Here is a 16528-nt window from a genome sequence, read left to right on the forward strand (position 1 = left end):
AGTGGGGGGTGAGGCTGGGGAACAGTCATCCAGAGTGGGGGGTGAGGCTGGGGAACAGTCATCCAGAGTGGGGGGTGAGGCTGGGGAACAGTCATCCAGAGTGGGGGGTGAGGCGGGGGAACAGTCATCCAGAGTGGGGGGTGAGGCTGGGGAACAGTCATCCAGAGTGGGGGGTGGGGCTGGGGAACAGTCATCCAGAGTGGGGGGTGAGGCGGGGGAACAGTCATCCAGAGTGGGGGGTGAGGCTGGGGAACAGTCATCCAGAGTAGGGGGTGAGGCTGGGGAACAGTCATCCAGAGTGGGGGGTGAGGCTGGGGAACAGTCATCCAGAGTGGGGGGTGAGGCGGGGGAACAGTCATCCATCCAGTATAGGAAGTCCTCACAGACTGCTGGGGCATAGAAATACTTCTTTCCTCCCAGTATTTCAGCATAGCACTGACGGGTGTATTCGCTGTCAGGCTCTTTGAGGGCATTGAGTAGCATCATCCTCTTATATGACTCTAAAAAGAAAACCATTGTAAATTAGATTTACAGCAGAAGTACAGCATTTTTTTACTCACAAAAAAACCCAAACATTGGAATTCTTCAGTCATTAAAAACTACACTAGTATTGTCATTTATGACTCTCACAACTTTTTGGGGGACTTGATGTACTTGGTATGTTTAAGTTGATAGGTAATGACAAAAACAGTGAACAGTGATCTTGGCTTCTTTTATACAACAGTTAGTTCCGACCAAGTAATTTGATTGGACAAGAGGCATTTCATGAGTTACGATATACAGTAACAGCACTGGGACTTTTAACTATATGTATCACTCCGCCGCACAGATGTTCTACTAAATGACCGTTAATTAGACGACATGTTTGTGTTCAGGTTACTAGGCAACAGTCCATTTGAAGTTCAGTTGCGGAACTATTTTTTGTTTATTTTTATGATTAAATAAACAAACAAATCATAATCTGTTGTCGCTTATTACTGTTAACTAATAAATCGCGCTGTAGAACTGTTGTATAAAAGCAATATCACACTCGAAGTCGTGCTGTTATACTGAATATCAGCACGGCTGTGATCATCTTCGGTACTCGGCCTGCGGCCTCGTAGGCCTACCTACGACCGAATCACAGCCGTGCTGATATTCAGTATAACACACTCCCTCTCGTGTGACATTGCTTAATTATAGACTTTCACTGATATTCCATTTCGACTCAGACTTATATTTTCAATAAAATATATAATTAGACCTTAATTAAAATAATAATGTCATCATTCTCACCTGAAAAGATGTCGTCCTCCATTATGTCGGCTGCAGGCTGGCTGCACTTGAGGTCCTCACTTGCCTGGAGGAGGCTGGTGTCAACCACGACCACATACTTGAGGTCCTCACCAAGGTGGACCATTTTCACCATGGGCTCCCACACCATGCTGTCAAGGCCTGCCTCACCTGAGGCTCCAGGCTGGATGGAGGTGGTCACCTGAGCCACTGAAGCTGGCTTGAGGTGCTCGCCAGAAGGCAGCAGGCTGGTACCAGACCGGAACTGTTCATACTCCTCTCCCATCGCTAGGAGGAGTTGAAACTCAGCAGAATCCACGGTCATCTTCGTCTCCCACACCATGCTGTCAAGGGCTGCCTGGCCAGCAGTGAGCAGGTTGGCCTCCAGAGTGGGGGGTGAGGCTGGGGAACAGTCATCCAGAGTGGGGGGTGAGGCTGGGGAACAGTCATCCAGAGTAGGGGGTGAGGCTGGGGAACAGTCATCCAGAGTGGGGGGTGAGGCTGGGGAACAGTCATCCAGAGTGGGGGGTGAGGCGGGGGAACAGTCATCCAGAGTGGGGGGTGAGGCGGGGGAACAGTCATCCAGAGTGGGGGGTGAGGCGGGGGAACAGTCATCCAGAGTGGGGGGTGAGGCTGGGGAACAGTCATCCAGAGTGGGGGGTGAGGCGGGGGAACAGTCATCCAGAGTGGGGGGTGAGGCTGGGGAACAGTCATCCAGAGTAGGGGGTGAGGCTGGGGAACAGTCATCCAGAGTGGGGGGTGAGGCTGGGGAACAGTCATCCAGAGTGGGGGGTGAGGCGGGGGAACAGTCATCCAGAGTGGGGGGTGAGGCGGGGGAACAGTCATCCAGAGTGGGGGGTGAGGCGGGGGAACAGTCATCCAGAGTGGGGGGTGAGGCTGGGGAACAGTCATCCAGAGTGGGGGGTGAGGCGGGGGAACAGTCATCCAGAGTGGGGGGTGAGGCTGGGGAACAGTCATCCAGAGTAGGGGGTGAGGCTGGGGAACAGTCATCCAGAGTGGGGGGTGAGGCTGGGGAACAGTCATCCAGAGTGGGGGGTGAGGCGGGGGAACAGTCATCCATCCAGTATAGGAAGTCCTCACAGACTGCTGGGGCATAGAAATACTTCTTTCCTCCCAGTATTTCAGCATAGCACTGACGGGTGTATTCGCTGTCAGGCTCTTTGAGGGCATTGAGTAGCATCATCCTCTTATATGACTCTAAAAAGAAAACCATTGTAAATTAGATTTACAGCAGAAGTACAGCATTTTTTTACTCACAAAAAAACCCAAACATTGGAATTCTTCAGTCATTAAAAACTACACTAGTATTGTCATTTATGACTCTCACAACTTTTTTGGGGACTTGATGTACTTGGTATGTTTAAGTTGATAGGTAATGACAAAAACAGTGAACAGTGATCTTGGCTTCTTTTATACAACAGTTAGTTCCGACCAAGTAATTTGATTGGACAAGAGGCATTTCATGAGTTACGATATACAGTAACAGCACTGGGACTTTTAACTATATGTATCACTCCGCCGCACAGATGTTCTACTAAATGACCGTTAATTAGACGACATGTTTGTGTTCAGGTTACTAGGCAACAGTCCATTTGAAGTTCAGTTGCGGAACTATTTTTTGTTTATTTTTATGATTAAATAAACAAACAAATCATAATCTGTTGTCGCTTATTACTGTTAACTAATAAATCGCGCTGTAGAACTGTTGTATAAAAGCAATATCACACTCGAAGTCGTGCTGTTATACTGAATATCAGCACGGCTGTGATCATCTTCGGTACTCGGCCTGCGACCTCGTAGGCCTACCTACGACCGAATCACAGCCGTGCTGATATTCAGTATAACACACTCCCTCTCGTGTGACATTGCTTAATTATAGACTTTCACTGATATTCCATTTCGACTCAGACTTATATTTTCAATAAAATATATAATTAGACCTTAATTAAAATAATAATGTCATCATTCTCACCTGAAAAGATGTCGTCCTCCATTATGTCGGCTGCAGGCTGGCTGCACTTGAGGTCCTCACTTGCCTGGAGCAGGCTGGTGTCAACCACGACCACATACTTGAGGTCCTCACCAAGGTGGACCATTTTCACCATGGGCTCCCACACCATGCTGTCAAGGCCTGCCTCACCTGAGGCTCCAGGCTGGATGGAGGTGGTCACCTGAGCCACTGAAGCTGGCTTGAGGTGCTCGCCAGAAGGCAGCAGGCTGGTACCAGACCGGAACTGTTCATACTCCTCTCCCATCGCTAGGAGGAGTTGAAACTCAGCAGAATCCACGGTCATCTTCGTCTCCCACACCATGCTGTCAAGGGCTGCCTGGCCAGCAGTGAGCAGGTTGGCCTCCAGAGTGGGGGGTGAGGCTGGGGAACAGTCATCCAGAGTGGGGGGTGAGGCTGGGGAACAGTCATCCAGAGTAGGGGGTGAGGCTGGGGAACAGTCATCCAGAGTGGGGGGTGAGGCTGGGGAACAGTCATCCAGAGTGGGGGGTGAGGCGGGGGAACAGTCATCCAGAGTGGGGGGTGAGGCGGGGGAACAGTCATCCAGAGTGGGGGGTGAGGCGGGGGAACAGTCATCCAGAGTGGGGGGTGAGGCTGGGGAACAGTCATCCAGAGTGGGGGGTGAGGCGGGGGAACAGTCATCCAGAGTGGGGGGTGAGGCTGGGGAACAGTCATCCAGAGTAGGGGGTGAGGCTGGGGAACAGTCATCCAGAGTGGGGGGTGAGGCTGGGGAACAGTCATCCAGAGTGGGGGGTGAGGCGGGGGAACAGTCATCCATCCAGTATAGGAAGTCCTCACAGACTGCTGGGGCATAGAAATACTTCTTTCCTCCCAGTATTTCAGCATAGCACTGACGGGTGTATTCGCTGTCAGGCTCTTTGAGGGCATTGAGTAGCATCATCCTCTTATATGACTCTAAAAAGAAAACCATTGTAAATTAGATTTACAGCAGAAGTACAGCATTTTTTTACTCACAAAAAAACCCAAACATTGGAATTCTTCAGTCATTAAAAACTACACTAGTATTGTCATTTATGACTCTCACAACTTTTTTTGGGACTTGATGTACTTGGTATGTTTAAGTTGATAGGTAATGACAAAAACAGTGAACAGTGATCTTGGCTTCTTTTATACAACAGTTAGTTCCGACCAAGTAATTTGATTGGACAAGAGGCATTTGATGAGTTACGATATACAGTAACAGCACTGGGACTTTTAACTATGTATCACTCCGCCGCACAGATGTTCTACTAAATGACCGTTAATTAGACGACATGTTTGTGTTCAGGTTACTAGGCAACAGTCCATTTGAAGTTCAGTTGCGGAACTATTTTTTGTTTATTTTTATGATTAAATAAACAAACAAATCATAATCTGTTGTCGCTTATTACTGTTAACTAATAAATCGCGCTGTAGAACTGTTGTATAAAAGCAATATCACACTCGAGGTCGTGCTGTTATACTGAATATCAGCACGGCTGTGATCATCTTCGGTACTCGGCAAGCGGCCTCGTAGGCCTACCTACGACCGAATCACAGCCGTGCTGATATTCAGTATAACACACTCCCTCTCGTGTGACATTGCTTAATTATAGACTTTCGCTGATATTCCATTTCGACTCAGACTTATATTTTCAATAAAATATATAATTTTTAGACCTTAATTAAAATAATAATGTCATCATTCTCACCTGAAAAGATGTCGTCCTCCATTATGTCGGCTGCAGGCTGGCTGCACTTGAGGTCCTCACTTGCCTGGAGCAGGCTGGTGTCAACCACGACCACAGGCTTGAGGTCCTCACCAGGGTGGACCATTTTCACCATGGGCTCCCACACCATGCTGTCAAGGCCTGCCTCACCTGAGGCTCCGGGCTGGATTGAGGTGGTCACCTGAGCCACTGAAGCTGGCTTGAGGTGCTCGCCAGAAGGCAGCAGGCTGGTACTAGAACAGAACTTCTTCCCTCCCAGTATTTCAGCATAGCACTGAGCGATGTTATCGCTGTCAGGCTCTTTGAGGGAATTGAGTTGCATCACCCTCTTATATGACTCTAAAAAGAAAACCATTGTAAATTAGATTTACAGCAGAAGTACAGCATTTTTTTTACTCACAAAAAAACCCAAACATTGGAATTCTTCAGTCATTAAAAACTACACTAGTATTGTCATTTATGACTCTCACAACTTTTTTTTTTACTTGATGTACTTGGTATGTTTAAGTTGATAGGTAATGACAAAAACAGTGAACAGTGATCTTGGCTTCTTTTATACAACAGTTAGTTCCGACCAAGTAATTTGATTGGACAAGAGGCATTTCATGAGTTACGATATACAGTAACAGCACTGGGACTTTTAACTATATGTATCACTCCGCCGCACAGATGTTCTACTAAATGACCGTTAATTAGACGACATGTTTGTGTTCAGGTTACTAGGCAACAGTCCATTTGAAGTTCAGTTGCGGAACTATTTTTTGTTTATTTTTAAATATAATAATTAATAATAATAATAATAATAATAATTAAATAGCCGTGCTGATATTCAGTATTACACACTCCCTCTCGTGTGACATTGCTTAATTATAGACTTTCACTGATATTCCATTTCGACTCAGACTTATATTTTCAATAAAATATATAATTTTTAGACCTTAATTCAAATAATAATTTCATCATTCTCACCTGAAAAGATGTCGTCCTCCATTAGGCCTATGTCAAATTTCTGATATAGTTGTCTAAAAAAACGAATACAAATACAAACTGTTTGCAATGAAGTTATCCGTAAAGCTGTGTCTTGGTTGTCTCGCAAAGAAGAACTGAATGTTTGAGAGTTTGTCAGAACTAAAGAAGGTGCGTCTGCGTGACGTACTCTGTCAGAAGCTTTTTAATTCCAAACACTAGAATGCGATTCGGCATTTCCCAGACAACGACGTCCAATTCGCCTACGCGATACGTTGATGAAATGATAGGTCTAAAATCCTCTTGTCACAGTTTACAAAACAGAAATAATAGTCTATGCATATTGCAAATAAACCCGCTAACTTTGATAATCATACAACCTATTGTCTACCTTCACCATATTTACGTTATTTATTATTTCACCAAGAACATGCTAGATGTCTCACAAGAAAGGAACATTGAAGCAAACATGTCTGTGTGTGCGTAAAACATAGGACCGTGTGTAATGATGGTGCGTAATGGTGCCCCGCGGGGCATCGTCTTCTTCAGCCCACTGTGGACTTTCCACGAAGGTGTCCGTTTCCTTGAGACATACTTGGAACTCCCACGTCGCTTGGAACAAGATCATTTTGAGACAGGTCTTCGAAGTGGGATTACATAAGACGCATTTTGGGAAATATAGCATAACCATAGGGACTGGGGTTGGAATCGTATGGTGAACAACCTCTAAGCAGCAGGACGTTTTGGTTCTGGTCCATACTGTACTGCGAATCGTGCAAAACTGTTTAAAGTCGAGTCAAGAGAGCGAGTGAGGTGCAACCAAGTGGAAAGATGGGGGTGGTAGGTAGGGCATTTTTAATTCCAAGGGCTGTACTGTTAATTACAATACCTTTTTGTTTGCTGTGTAATTTATTTATTTCTGGTGAGTATGGACAGTAATTAGCGATAACGCTACATGGCAACAACAACAACTAAAAACACTACTAACGATTTGAATCTACCACCAAGCTACAGCGAAATGTAGTTAAACTGATAGTTGAGCTACATGCAGTGGAACTACTCCACATATCAACTCGTAGTAATAAATGGTCAGTTGATTGAGCCCACAGGCAACCCAGCTCCTGAATTTTGTATGAAAGGTATATATAAAGTTTGATTTGATTTGTGTAAGGAACTCAGGAAAGATAGAGGACATGAGGGGTGGAATTTGTAACAATTGAAAAAGGGAAAAAAATAAAATAACGCACATCCTCCTGTCTTCGGTGCTGAGCTATAACTGACAGTGCAGTAATATTTAGTACAAAACAAGGTAGCCCGCACTCACTTTTCGTTGCTCCAATTTTTATTTAGAATAAATCTTTGAAGAATTTCTAAATATTATTTATTTATTTTTCTAAATAAAAATTGGAGCAACGAAAAGTAAGTGCGGGCTACCTTGTTTTGTACACAATTGAAAAAGGCCCATGATCACCTTCAATGGTTTTACAGTAGTAAAAAAGGAATGTAGTCTTCCAAGCACACAGCGCCCCCTACTGGTGTACCTCAAGGCTATACTCTCACAGCAGGTGACAGTAAACCACCAATGTTGGCTGTATGGTGTCACTACCCATCTTCCGCCGTAGACTAAGACCCATCTCTTCAGGGTATACATGGTCTCTTCCCCCTCAGACCGCTGTCCCCTAACACCCTACATTACCGTTACCAATAAAGTTTCTTCCTTTCTATAGCACTGTGACTGCCGATGGCACTTGTTCTTATCTAAGGTTTTAGTTACAATGACTGATGTATAGTTGATTCACTTACTTAGACAAATGTACTTATTACAAACAGGACAGACCCATATGTTAAGTTTGGTCAGAAGTTTTAGTTTGGTCAGCTGTTTAGCCATTTGGCAGATTTGACTGTTCTTTCATTTTGTATTAGGAATTTTAAACGCAATAAAAGTCTTCAAATCAAGGTGTTTCCGTTTATTTCTATCTTTTGGGATTGGTGAGAAATGTATCCAAATGGCCTCCTATGTTGAGTTTAACCAGCTGACCAGCAGCAGAGTAACATTGCTGGAAAAGCAGTGGGATCATCAGCGCCCTCATGTGGACAACGTCATGTCCTGCAACCTGCCATCTGGGTACACTGATACTAAGTCAGCAAAACATACCCCACACCTCCACCAGCTGGGACTGTATATTAGAAGATAGGTAATTTGTGGCCATGAAGAAATACACATGGTCAGCGACAATACTCATATAGGCTGTGGTGTTTAAGCGATGATAGATTGGTATTCATGGGCTCAAAGTGTGCCAAGAAAACATTCCCCACACCATTACACCACACATAAATGAGAAAGTGTACAGCTGTTCCTAATAAAGTGTTCAGTGTTATATATATATATATATATATATATGTGTGTGTGTGTGTGTGTCATCAGGTTAATATTTGTGGTGTGATTGTGTCTGTTGTTAGCTGGTGTTTTTTAAATCTGAATTTCAAAGGTGACATCAGTCGGTCATCTACAGGATCCCAGCTAGCTCTTATCGTGTAGGTGAACTGACTGAATCTTCTAAAACTCTGAACTCTGACCAAATTTCACATAAAACTACCCCAAATTGTATTTAATCTGGTCTATCATCCAGTGAAAAAAACAGAGGCAGTAAAAATGGATCCATTCGTAGGGTGTTAATTAAAAAGTCCAGAGGCGATATGTACAAAACCAAACATAAATAATACAGACACACAAATAAATACACAGAAAAAAAAACTACAGCGTTTTTTGCCTACCCAGAATGCAAGCTGATGTTGCCATCGTCATTGTCGTGAACAAGTATTTTCTGGATAAAACGAACACATTTGTGAACACATTTGATTGAAGTGCAGTGTTAAAGGGTCCAGTTGAGACAGCATACTGTAGATTGGGTAAATCGTAGATATACAAATAATGATGATAACACACGTACCGTGTACTGACAGATCAATCTGATGTTTTGTTCTGTAGCTATTGGCTGTTCAAAAGGCGAGTCAAAAGAAGAGAGCTTGTTCTCTGTGGTCTACAGCGCAAAAAAAAAAAAAAAAAAAAAAAACAGAAAATCACAATGTGTCTTATACTTAGGAAAGCGGAGCAGAAATTCATTTAAGAACATAATAAATATAATTACTGGAGGATTACACACATTATTATACAAAAAATAAGTATACTGAATACATGGTTTATGTAGACGATAACAACAAAAGGTGTGATTTTCTTTAGAACACTGAAGATGAGTGGGTGACATGATGTATTCTGCGTTTGCTTTTGTTCTAAACCAGAAAACAACTGGTTAAATACTGTTTACAGAGACTAACGAGGAGGCAGAGGGGTTGCAGTGTTTTTGTTCTTCTTATGAATAAATACGTCCAACTGTGCAGGCGGTGAGAAAAAACCTCTTATGAAATAAAGTTACAGGGGGAGTGACAGGAAACATTAACAGTGGGGGGAACAAAATGCAGTCATAAGAATTTTCCTTTCTGGAGGCAAAACATGACAAGAGAGGATCAGTGCAGCATCACAGAGGAAAGGGGAGAGTGTTCCAACGGTTCTGTTTGTTCTGACTGAGAGAAGCAGCAGAGAACCAGCTTTGGACAGCAGACACACACACACACACACACACACCACAGTAGGACGGACACACACACACACACACACACACACACCACAGTAGGACGGACACACACACACACACACACTACAGTAGTACACACACACACACACACACACACACATATATACACCCACACACAAACACAGTAGGACACCCACACACACACACACACACACACACACACACACACACACACACACACACACACACACACACACACACACACTACAGTAGTACACACACACACACACACACACACATATATACACCCACACACACACACAGTAGGACACACACACACACACACACACACACACACACACACACACACTAACCCAATCACCCTCATCTGCTGTTCCAACACACGACACTAGAGGGCGACAGACACATGATGTAAAAGCAGCAGACATCCTGTTACTGTTGTCCGTCCCCCAGTCCACCCCCACACACACACACACACACACACACACACACACACACACACGCACACGCACAGACACACGCACACTTTATAAAACTGTACAAACACGTCATTAGCAGAGGTACCAAAAGACTCTACTTTGGTTTTCTTCAACAAAAGAAAGGCATTATTTTCTTTTTTTAACAAGATAGTATTCAGTTACAATGCATCATACAAACACATCACCTATAGCGTACAACTATTTGATTTTCATTCAAAGTAACTACACTATTAAAATACTCTGGTATAAAAGTTGGAAAAAATACTTCATACATCATCAGCCGGGAGAGATGGTATATTGATTTTTGCTTGTGTGAAGTAGGCCATCTTTTCCCTGAGAGAGAGAGAGAGAGAGAGAGAGAGAGAGAGAGAGAGAGAGAGAGAGAGAGAGAGAGAGAGAGAGAGAGAGAGAGAGAGATAACAGAACAATCACAAATGCTCTTAACGACTGATGCTGAAGCGTTTTTATTTGATTAGATTCATTTCCGGGTAAAAAAACGGTACAGCAATTATAAAACAGTATAACACAAGTATTCTACTTTGTTCAAATGTGGTTCTTGGTGGAAGTCAAACAGGATGAACGAAACACACGACTGGACATGCATAGCCAGTAAACACTTCCATTAGGATCCACACAGACAGCAACAGGAGAGATGTGTAGACGACAGCCCTTTTTTAACTGTTAGAAACTCCATTCCTCCTTCCTCCTCTCGTCCACTCCTCCACTCAGGTTCTCTCCTCCCTCCTCCACTCACTCCCTCCTCTCGTAGAAAAAATACTGAGCTAAAAATACTTTCGGTTTGTAATGATACTATGGCGGGACAAATCAGACTACGTATGGGAATCACTGCCAACACTCACTCGAGTACGAAGCGCAGAACATGTAACTGCAGACGAGTGCTGCGACTTCTTCTGAGGAGAAGCGGTCACGTGACACGCGATTATGATCACTTCTAAATAGTCTTTTTTGACAGGTTATTTATTTTCAGTTTCATCACTTTCATAGTGTCTACAACCACACAGACAGTGGTGCTGGACAAACACTTTTAAGGCGTTTATTATATATACTGTATGTGCGCATAGCGCAGCAGATCGTTTTTTATGACTGTATTGAAACGGACACCGTTGTTATTTTTGAAATGCAGCGGTATACGTTAATACCGTATTTTCTGATTAACGCACTTATTATACCTTAGAATGAATACTTCACCTTTATTTGACTGTGTAAGCTAATTTAACAGTGCATTCTTTCTTTTGGCTTTTTTTGTTGTTGTGGCTGTTGTTGTCGGGCACCTGTGTGGACGCCTCACCTGAAAGACTGGACCTGCAGGGGCACCTGGTGGCTCTGCTGACGGAGCCGGCACACGTCTTTGGAGGCCTTCCTCATCAGCTTCCCAGCACGCTGCTCCTGCCTCTGCTGCTCCTGGGTCTGCTCCGCCTGGGAGAGGGGGAGGAAGGGGGAGAGGGGGGGGGTGGGCGGGGAGGGTGAGAGAGGGGGGGAGAGAAGAGGGAGGAAGGGAGGGAGAGAGAGAGGGTTAGTGAGTAAGGTAGAGAGAGAGAGACTCTCTCTGTGTGTGTGTGTGTGTGTGTGTGTGTGTGTGTCGTGCTGGTGTCCTGCCACGTGCGTGCATGTGAGAGACTGTGTGTGTGTGTGTGTGTGAGTGTTCATGTGTTTTCTGTGTCCATGTGTGTGTGCGTGCCTGTCTCTCGGCCTGCTCCAGCAGGCTGTGGAAGCGCTGGTCGTGCAGCAGGTCCCCGGGCAGCGCCGCCTCCCCCCGGGCCTTCAGGGCCTCCAGCCGCGCCCGCAGCTCCCGTAGCGCCGCCAGCTCCTGGGTCAGACGGCTCTGCCGGGTCCGCCACGCCTGCAGGGCCAGCTCCAGGTCCAGGGACGTCCGCGCCGGCGCCTCCCCCCCGCCGCGCCGCCGAACCCCCGTCGGCTGACAAAGCGTCTGGGGGGAGAGGAGGGGGAGGAGGAGGAGGAGGAGGAGGAGAGGAGAGGGAGGGGGAGGAGGAGGAGGGGAGGAGGAGGGGAGGAGGAGGAGGGGGGGGAGGAGAGGGAGGAGGAGGGGGAGGAGGAGGAGGGGGAGGAGGAGGAGGGGAGGAGGAGAGGGAGGATTACCAAAGCTGGATGACTTTGTGAAAAAGCAGCAGTCTGTTGCAGGACATTTGGGCCTTCAGCTTCATCACTGATATATGGACTAGCAGTGTCAGCCCCAATGTCTCTCATCAGTTGAACTGCACATAGTCCTTTTTCATTACCATCTGGGTGGGCAAATTCTAGATTTTTTTTATTCCTATACATCCCTAGATTATGTTTTGATATGATAGACCTTTTGGTTTGGCAGTGGACTGACGAGGATTTTACTCCCCAGAGAGTCGTTCTACAGGCAAAGCAGTTTCGGAGTTCGCACACTGGCCAAGCCATCGCAGGTGCGTTTGATGATATGCTTCAGATGTTGGGCAGACGTAGAACCTTGTGTGTGTGTGTGTGTGTGTGTGTGTGTGTGTGTGTGTGTTTGCTGAGCATGTGAGAAAGATACAGAGTATGATGAAAACAAAACGGTCATTATGACCAACCTAAAACCTTACTATTTAACTTTTACATAATCAATTTACTTTATTAAGTGATTTGAAGGCAATAGACTGATATTCATTCTGACAATTTCAGACTAGCTTGTCTGTTACCAGCTAAAATATTATATATTATATAATATATGCTTTCAAAGTAATTGTTAGAGCTGTAATGGCATTATTAAGTACTCGGTATCGGTACGTCAAGTACCCAAATATAAGAAAAAAAGGTGTATCGGTGCATCCCTACTTTATTATATTGTACTGTTGATTTAACGATTGTTGTTGTACGAGGAGATGGATTCAAAAAGCATTTCACTGCATCACATTCAGCTGTATGCGATGGACCTGACCAATAATATCTGATTTGACCTGTGGCATTGAATGAGTTAAACACCAACCATGGTACTGGTGGGTATTATTAACTCACCCTCTTCACCCTCAGACTGCGTCTCTCTGAGGCGTTGCGGATGAAGGCGCACTTCTTAGACAACGTGGAGCTGTCGCTGTCACTCCTGTTCAACTGTGGGAGACGAGAGAGAAAAGGAGAAAAAATGGGGGAGAATAAAAGAGGTGAAGCAAGGTTCAACTTGAGGGGGGGAAAATTGAGTAATTTCAGTCGAGTAGCAGAGGGGGGGTCAGGGTGAACCCTGGCATTATGAGACCCTCTCTCTCTCACACACACACACACACACACACACACACAGACACAGACAGACACTCACCCTGCAGATGTACTGGTTGCGCTCCCCGGGGGAGAAGGTCTGGGAGCGCATGACCATGCTGCTGCGGACGAAGCCCCTCTGGGGGCGCGGCCCCAGGCTGGCTCTGTCTCTGGGCCTCACTGCTGCCCCCTGCTGGCTGCCCACCTCCGTGTTCGTCCACTTGTCCACCTGAAGCAGAGACACAGACACAGTACATCAGTCAGTAACAGACACAGACATCAGTCAGTAACATACCTGGTTTAATTTTGGTAGGTGTTATTTACAATAATCTGTCAGGGGTGCCAATCATTTTTGAGCCCATTGTATATTAGTAATAACTTGTTAAAATGAATAAAACAAACAACATACTTAAATCCTCTGATGAGGGGTGGGGGGGTGCTTGGCAAAAAAAAAAGTAATACTAAAAAATAAATAATAAAAATAGTAATAATAACGTATAATAGGAACACAAGACGCTTACCAGCATGGGTCCTTCATTTGACCGGGGGATTCTCTCTTCACGCCGCCGCCGCCTCATCTCCTCCTCCTCCTCCTCTTCCTCCCTCTCTTCCCCTCCATACAGACACTCAGTGCCAACACACTTGTCTGTCTCAGCAGAGTCTTCCCCCTCCTCCTCCTCCTCCTCCTCCTCCTCCTCTCCCTGGGTCACCAGAGTGCCGTCCTCTCCCAGCATGCTCAGCCTGTAACAATGAATCACACATTACCCCTTTAGCCATTTGTTTCTATCGATCTATTCGTGAATGTCATGTATCAGTGGGACAGTAGTGTATTAGAGTGTGTGTACAGAAGTGTGTACAGTAATGTGTGTGTGTGTGTGTGTGTGTGTGTGTGTGTGTGTAGAGGTACCATTGGTGTCCCACGTCCAGCTGACCCTCTCTCTCCTCCTCCAAGGCCAGCTCCTGCTCTACAGCCGCCAGCTCACTGGAGGTCCTCTGTAGCAGGGCCGACACAGCGTCCTGGACACACACACACACACACACACACACACACACACACACACACCACACACACAGCTCAAGTCATTGACCCCTCTGATGAAAGTATAGACACCACCTCCAACAGCTTCCTGGGCTGAGAACAGACTATCATCAGCCGATGCACGTGTCTGCCTACGAAGATATAATCAATACAAAATATGTGCCCAAAACTAACTTCTTTCATTTGGTATGGCATTTATACCATTGTGATGTATTGTGCCCAGTAAATGGTAGACAGCTCCCCTACTCAGCGGACATATTGTTTGACAAGACAGCTACATTGACAAGGCAGCATACACTGACAAGACAGCTACATTGACAAGGCAGCATACACTGACAAGGCAGCTACATTGACAAGGCAGCTACATTGACAAGACAGCGACATTGACAAGGCAGCGACATTGACATGGCAGCTACATTGACAAGGCAGCTACATTGACATGGCAGCTACATTGACATGGCAGCTACATTGACAAGGCAGCTACATTGACAAGGCAGCATACATTGGCAGAACACCAGCAATGGTGCTTGTGTTTCGTCTGATGACATTTTTCCTGGCCCCTGGTCAGTTTTTGGTGCTTGAAGGGACATCTTGCTTGCTGGCTTGAGTAACGTGTCGGTTTCTTTCACTACGGAATAAACATTTCCACAAGCCAACTTCGCGGTGAAGAAGGTTGGCACTTTTGCGGGCAGTAGAGTTAATAACGGTCATGCGCACGCAGTAGCATTAGAATTTCTGATACAAGCTACGCCGCCTCATAGGCAGCGAGAATGAGGTGCGGCATAGCTCTTTAAAACATTTATTACTTTTCCGATCGGACAACTGAAGGAAGAATTCATTTGTTGCGGATATTAATACAGATGGATTCATTTATTTTTCTCTTTGTTTTGACTTGTCCGTCGGACAAGTGCAGGAGGAAGTCCTCTTGTCCGAACATAAAATGTACTTGTACCGGACAAGCGGACAAGCCTTAAAGTCGAGCCCTGTGTATATCTGTCTCATAACTGTCTGTCTGTCTGTCTGTCACCTAACAGTAAGCAGGCCTGCACGGTACGGACTGGTTTGGCTCTGTGGAGTGTGGAGCAGTGGAGGTGGACTCACCAGGTCTACGGGGCCAGGGGGGTGGGGGTCTGGCCCAGGGTTCTCCTCTCTGTCTCTGCTCCCTGGGGACGGGTCCCGGGTCAGCAGGCTGCACCACAGGCTGGCCATGGACCCAGACACAGGCAGCTCTGCCAGACTCACCTGAGCTCCAGCCTACAGGAGGAGGGGGAGGGGAGGAGGTTCAGGATGGTAGGTCGCTGTACAAGTGCTATGTGTATGTGTCTATGCGTGCGTCTGTGTGTGTGTGTGTGTGTGTGTGTATGTGTGTGTGTGTGTGTGTGTGTGTGCGTACCAGACAGTCCTCGGAGCGGTCTCGGCCCACGGTGCAGGCGTCGATGCGGAGCGTCTTCTGCCTGAGGACGGCGTGCGGCACGGCCGCCCGGAACACCTCGTTGAACACCAGCGGGTCGGGCACAGGCGCTACGGCAACCAGCCGCGTCCGGAACAGGCTGCTGCTGTCACTGGAGGCGGGGAGCAGGGCCACACGCACATACCTGGGGGGGGGGGGGGGGGGGGGTGCATAAGTAAGCAGATGCTAAATGCTAATGGAGATGCTAGCAGAGATGCTAGCGGAGGCGCTGACCCGGGGGCGTTCCAACACTATGTGGACGAGGGCGTCCTACTCACACTCTGGTGGCGGAGGGGACCAGCAGGGCGGCAGGGTTCTGTAGCTGCATCACCACCAGGACCACGCTGGAGTGGGCCGCGTCGTATCTGGAGGCAGGAAACACACACACACACACACACACACACACGCACACAAACATGATGGACACGCTCCAATCTTATCTTACGAGTCTTATTTTTCATTTCAAAAGGGTTTTCCCCGTTCTTCCACTGAGTGTGAGTGTGAGTGTGAGAGTGTGTGTGTTACTCTTACTTCAGACCAATCTGGACCTGGGCAGACTCTGGGCGAGCAGGCTCTTCCTCCATGTCCACTGGATCATCCACCTCGATGGACCTACACACACACACACACACACACACACACACACACACACACACACACACACAGTGGTCAGTCTTTTTTCCATTACCAATCACAAGACAAAACTTTTGAGATGTGTTTTCACAATCTACTGGGG

General features: G+C 46.3%; 1 protein-coding gene across 1 annotated transcript in view; it reads right to left on the minus strand.

Annotated features, from left to right (window-relative positions):
- Nucleotides 1–10301: 10301 nt before the first annotated feature.
- Nucleotides 10302–16528, minus strand: part of LOC308160779 (protein WWC2-like) — a gene marked incomplete at its 5' end in the record, with an annotated part of 33188 nt that continues 26961 nt past the window's right edge. The window contains 11 exons of the mRNA XM_080534718.1: nt 10302–10402; nt 11379–11506; nt 11769–12017; nt 13070–13162; nt 13365–13532; nt 13825–14044; nt 14211–14320; nt 15444–15596; nt 15736–15937; nt 16071–16157; nt 16324–16404. Of these exons, the coding sequence (XP_080390844.1) occupies nt 10336–10402; nt 11379–11506; nt 11769–12017; nt 13070–13162; nt 13365–13532; nt 13825–14044; nt 14211–14320; nt 15444–15596; nt 15736–15937; nt 16071–16157; nt 16324–16404 (1558 nt within the window). The 3' untranslated portion in view covers nt 10302–10335. The remainder of the gene's footprint in view (nt 10403–11378; nt 11507–11768; nt 12018–13069; nt 13163–13364; nt 13533–13824; nt 14045–14210; nt 14321–15443; nt 15597–15735; nt 15938–16070; nt 16158–16323; nt 16405–16528) is intronic.

Source organism: Nansenia antarctica (genome assembly GCF_963989245.1).
Source record: "Nansenia antarctica genome assembly, chromosome: 6".
NCBI lineage: Eukaryota > Metazoa > Chordata > Actinopteri > Argentiniformes > Microstomatidae > Nansenia > Nansenia antarctica.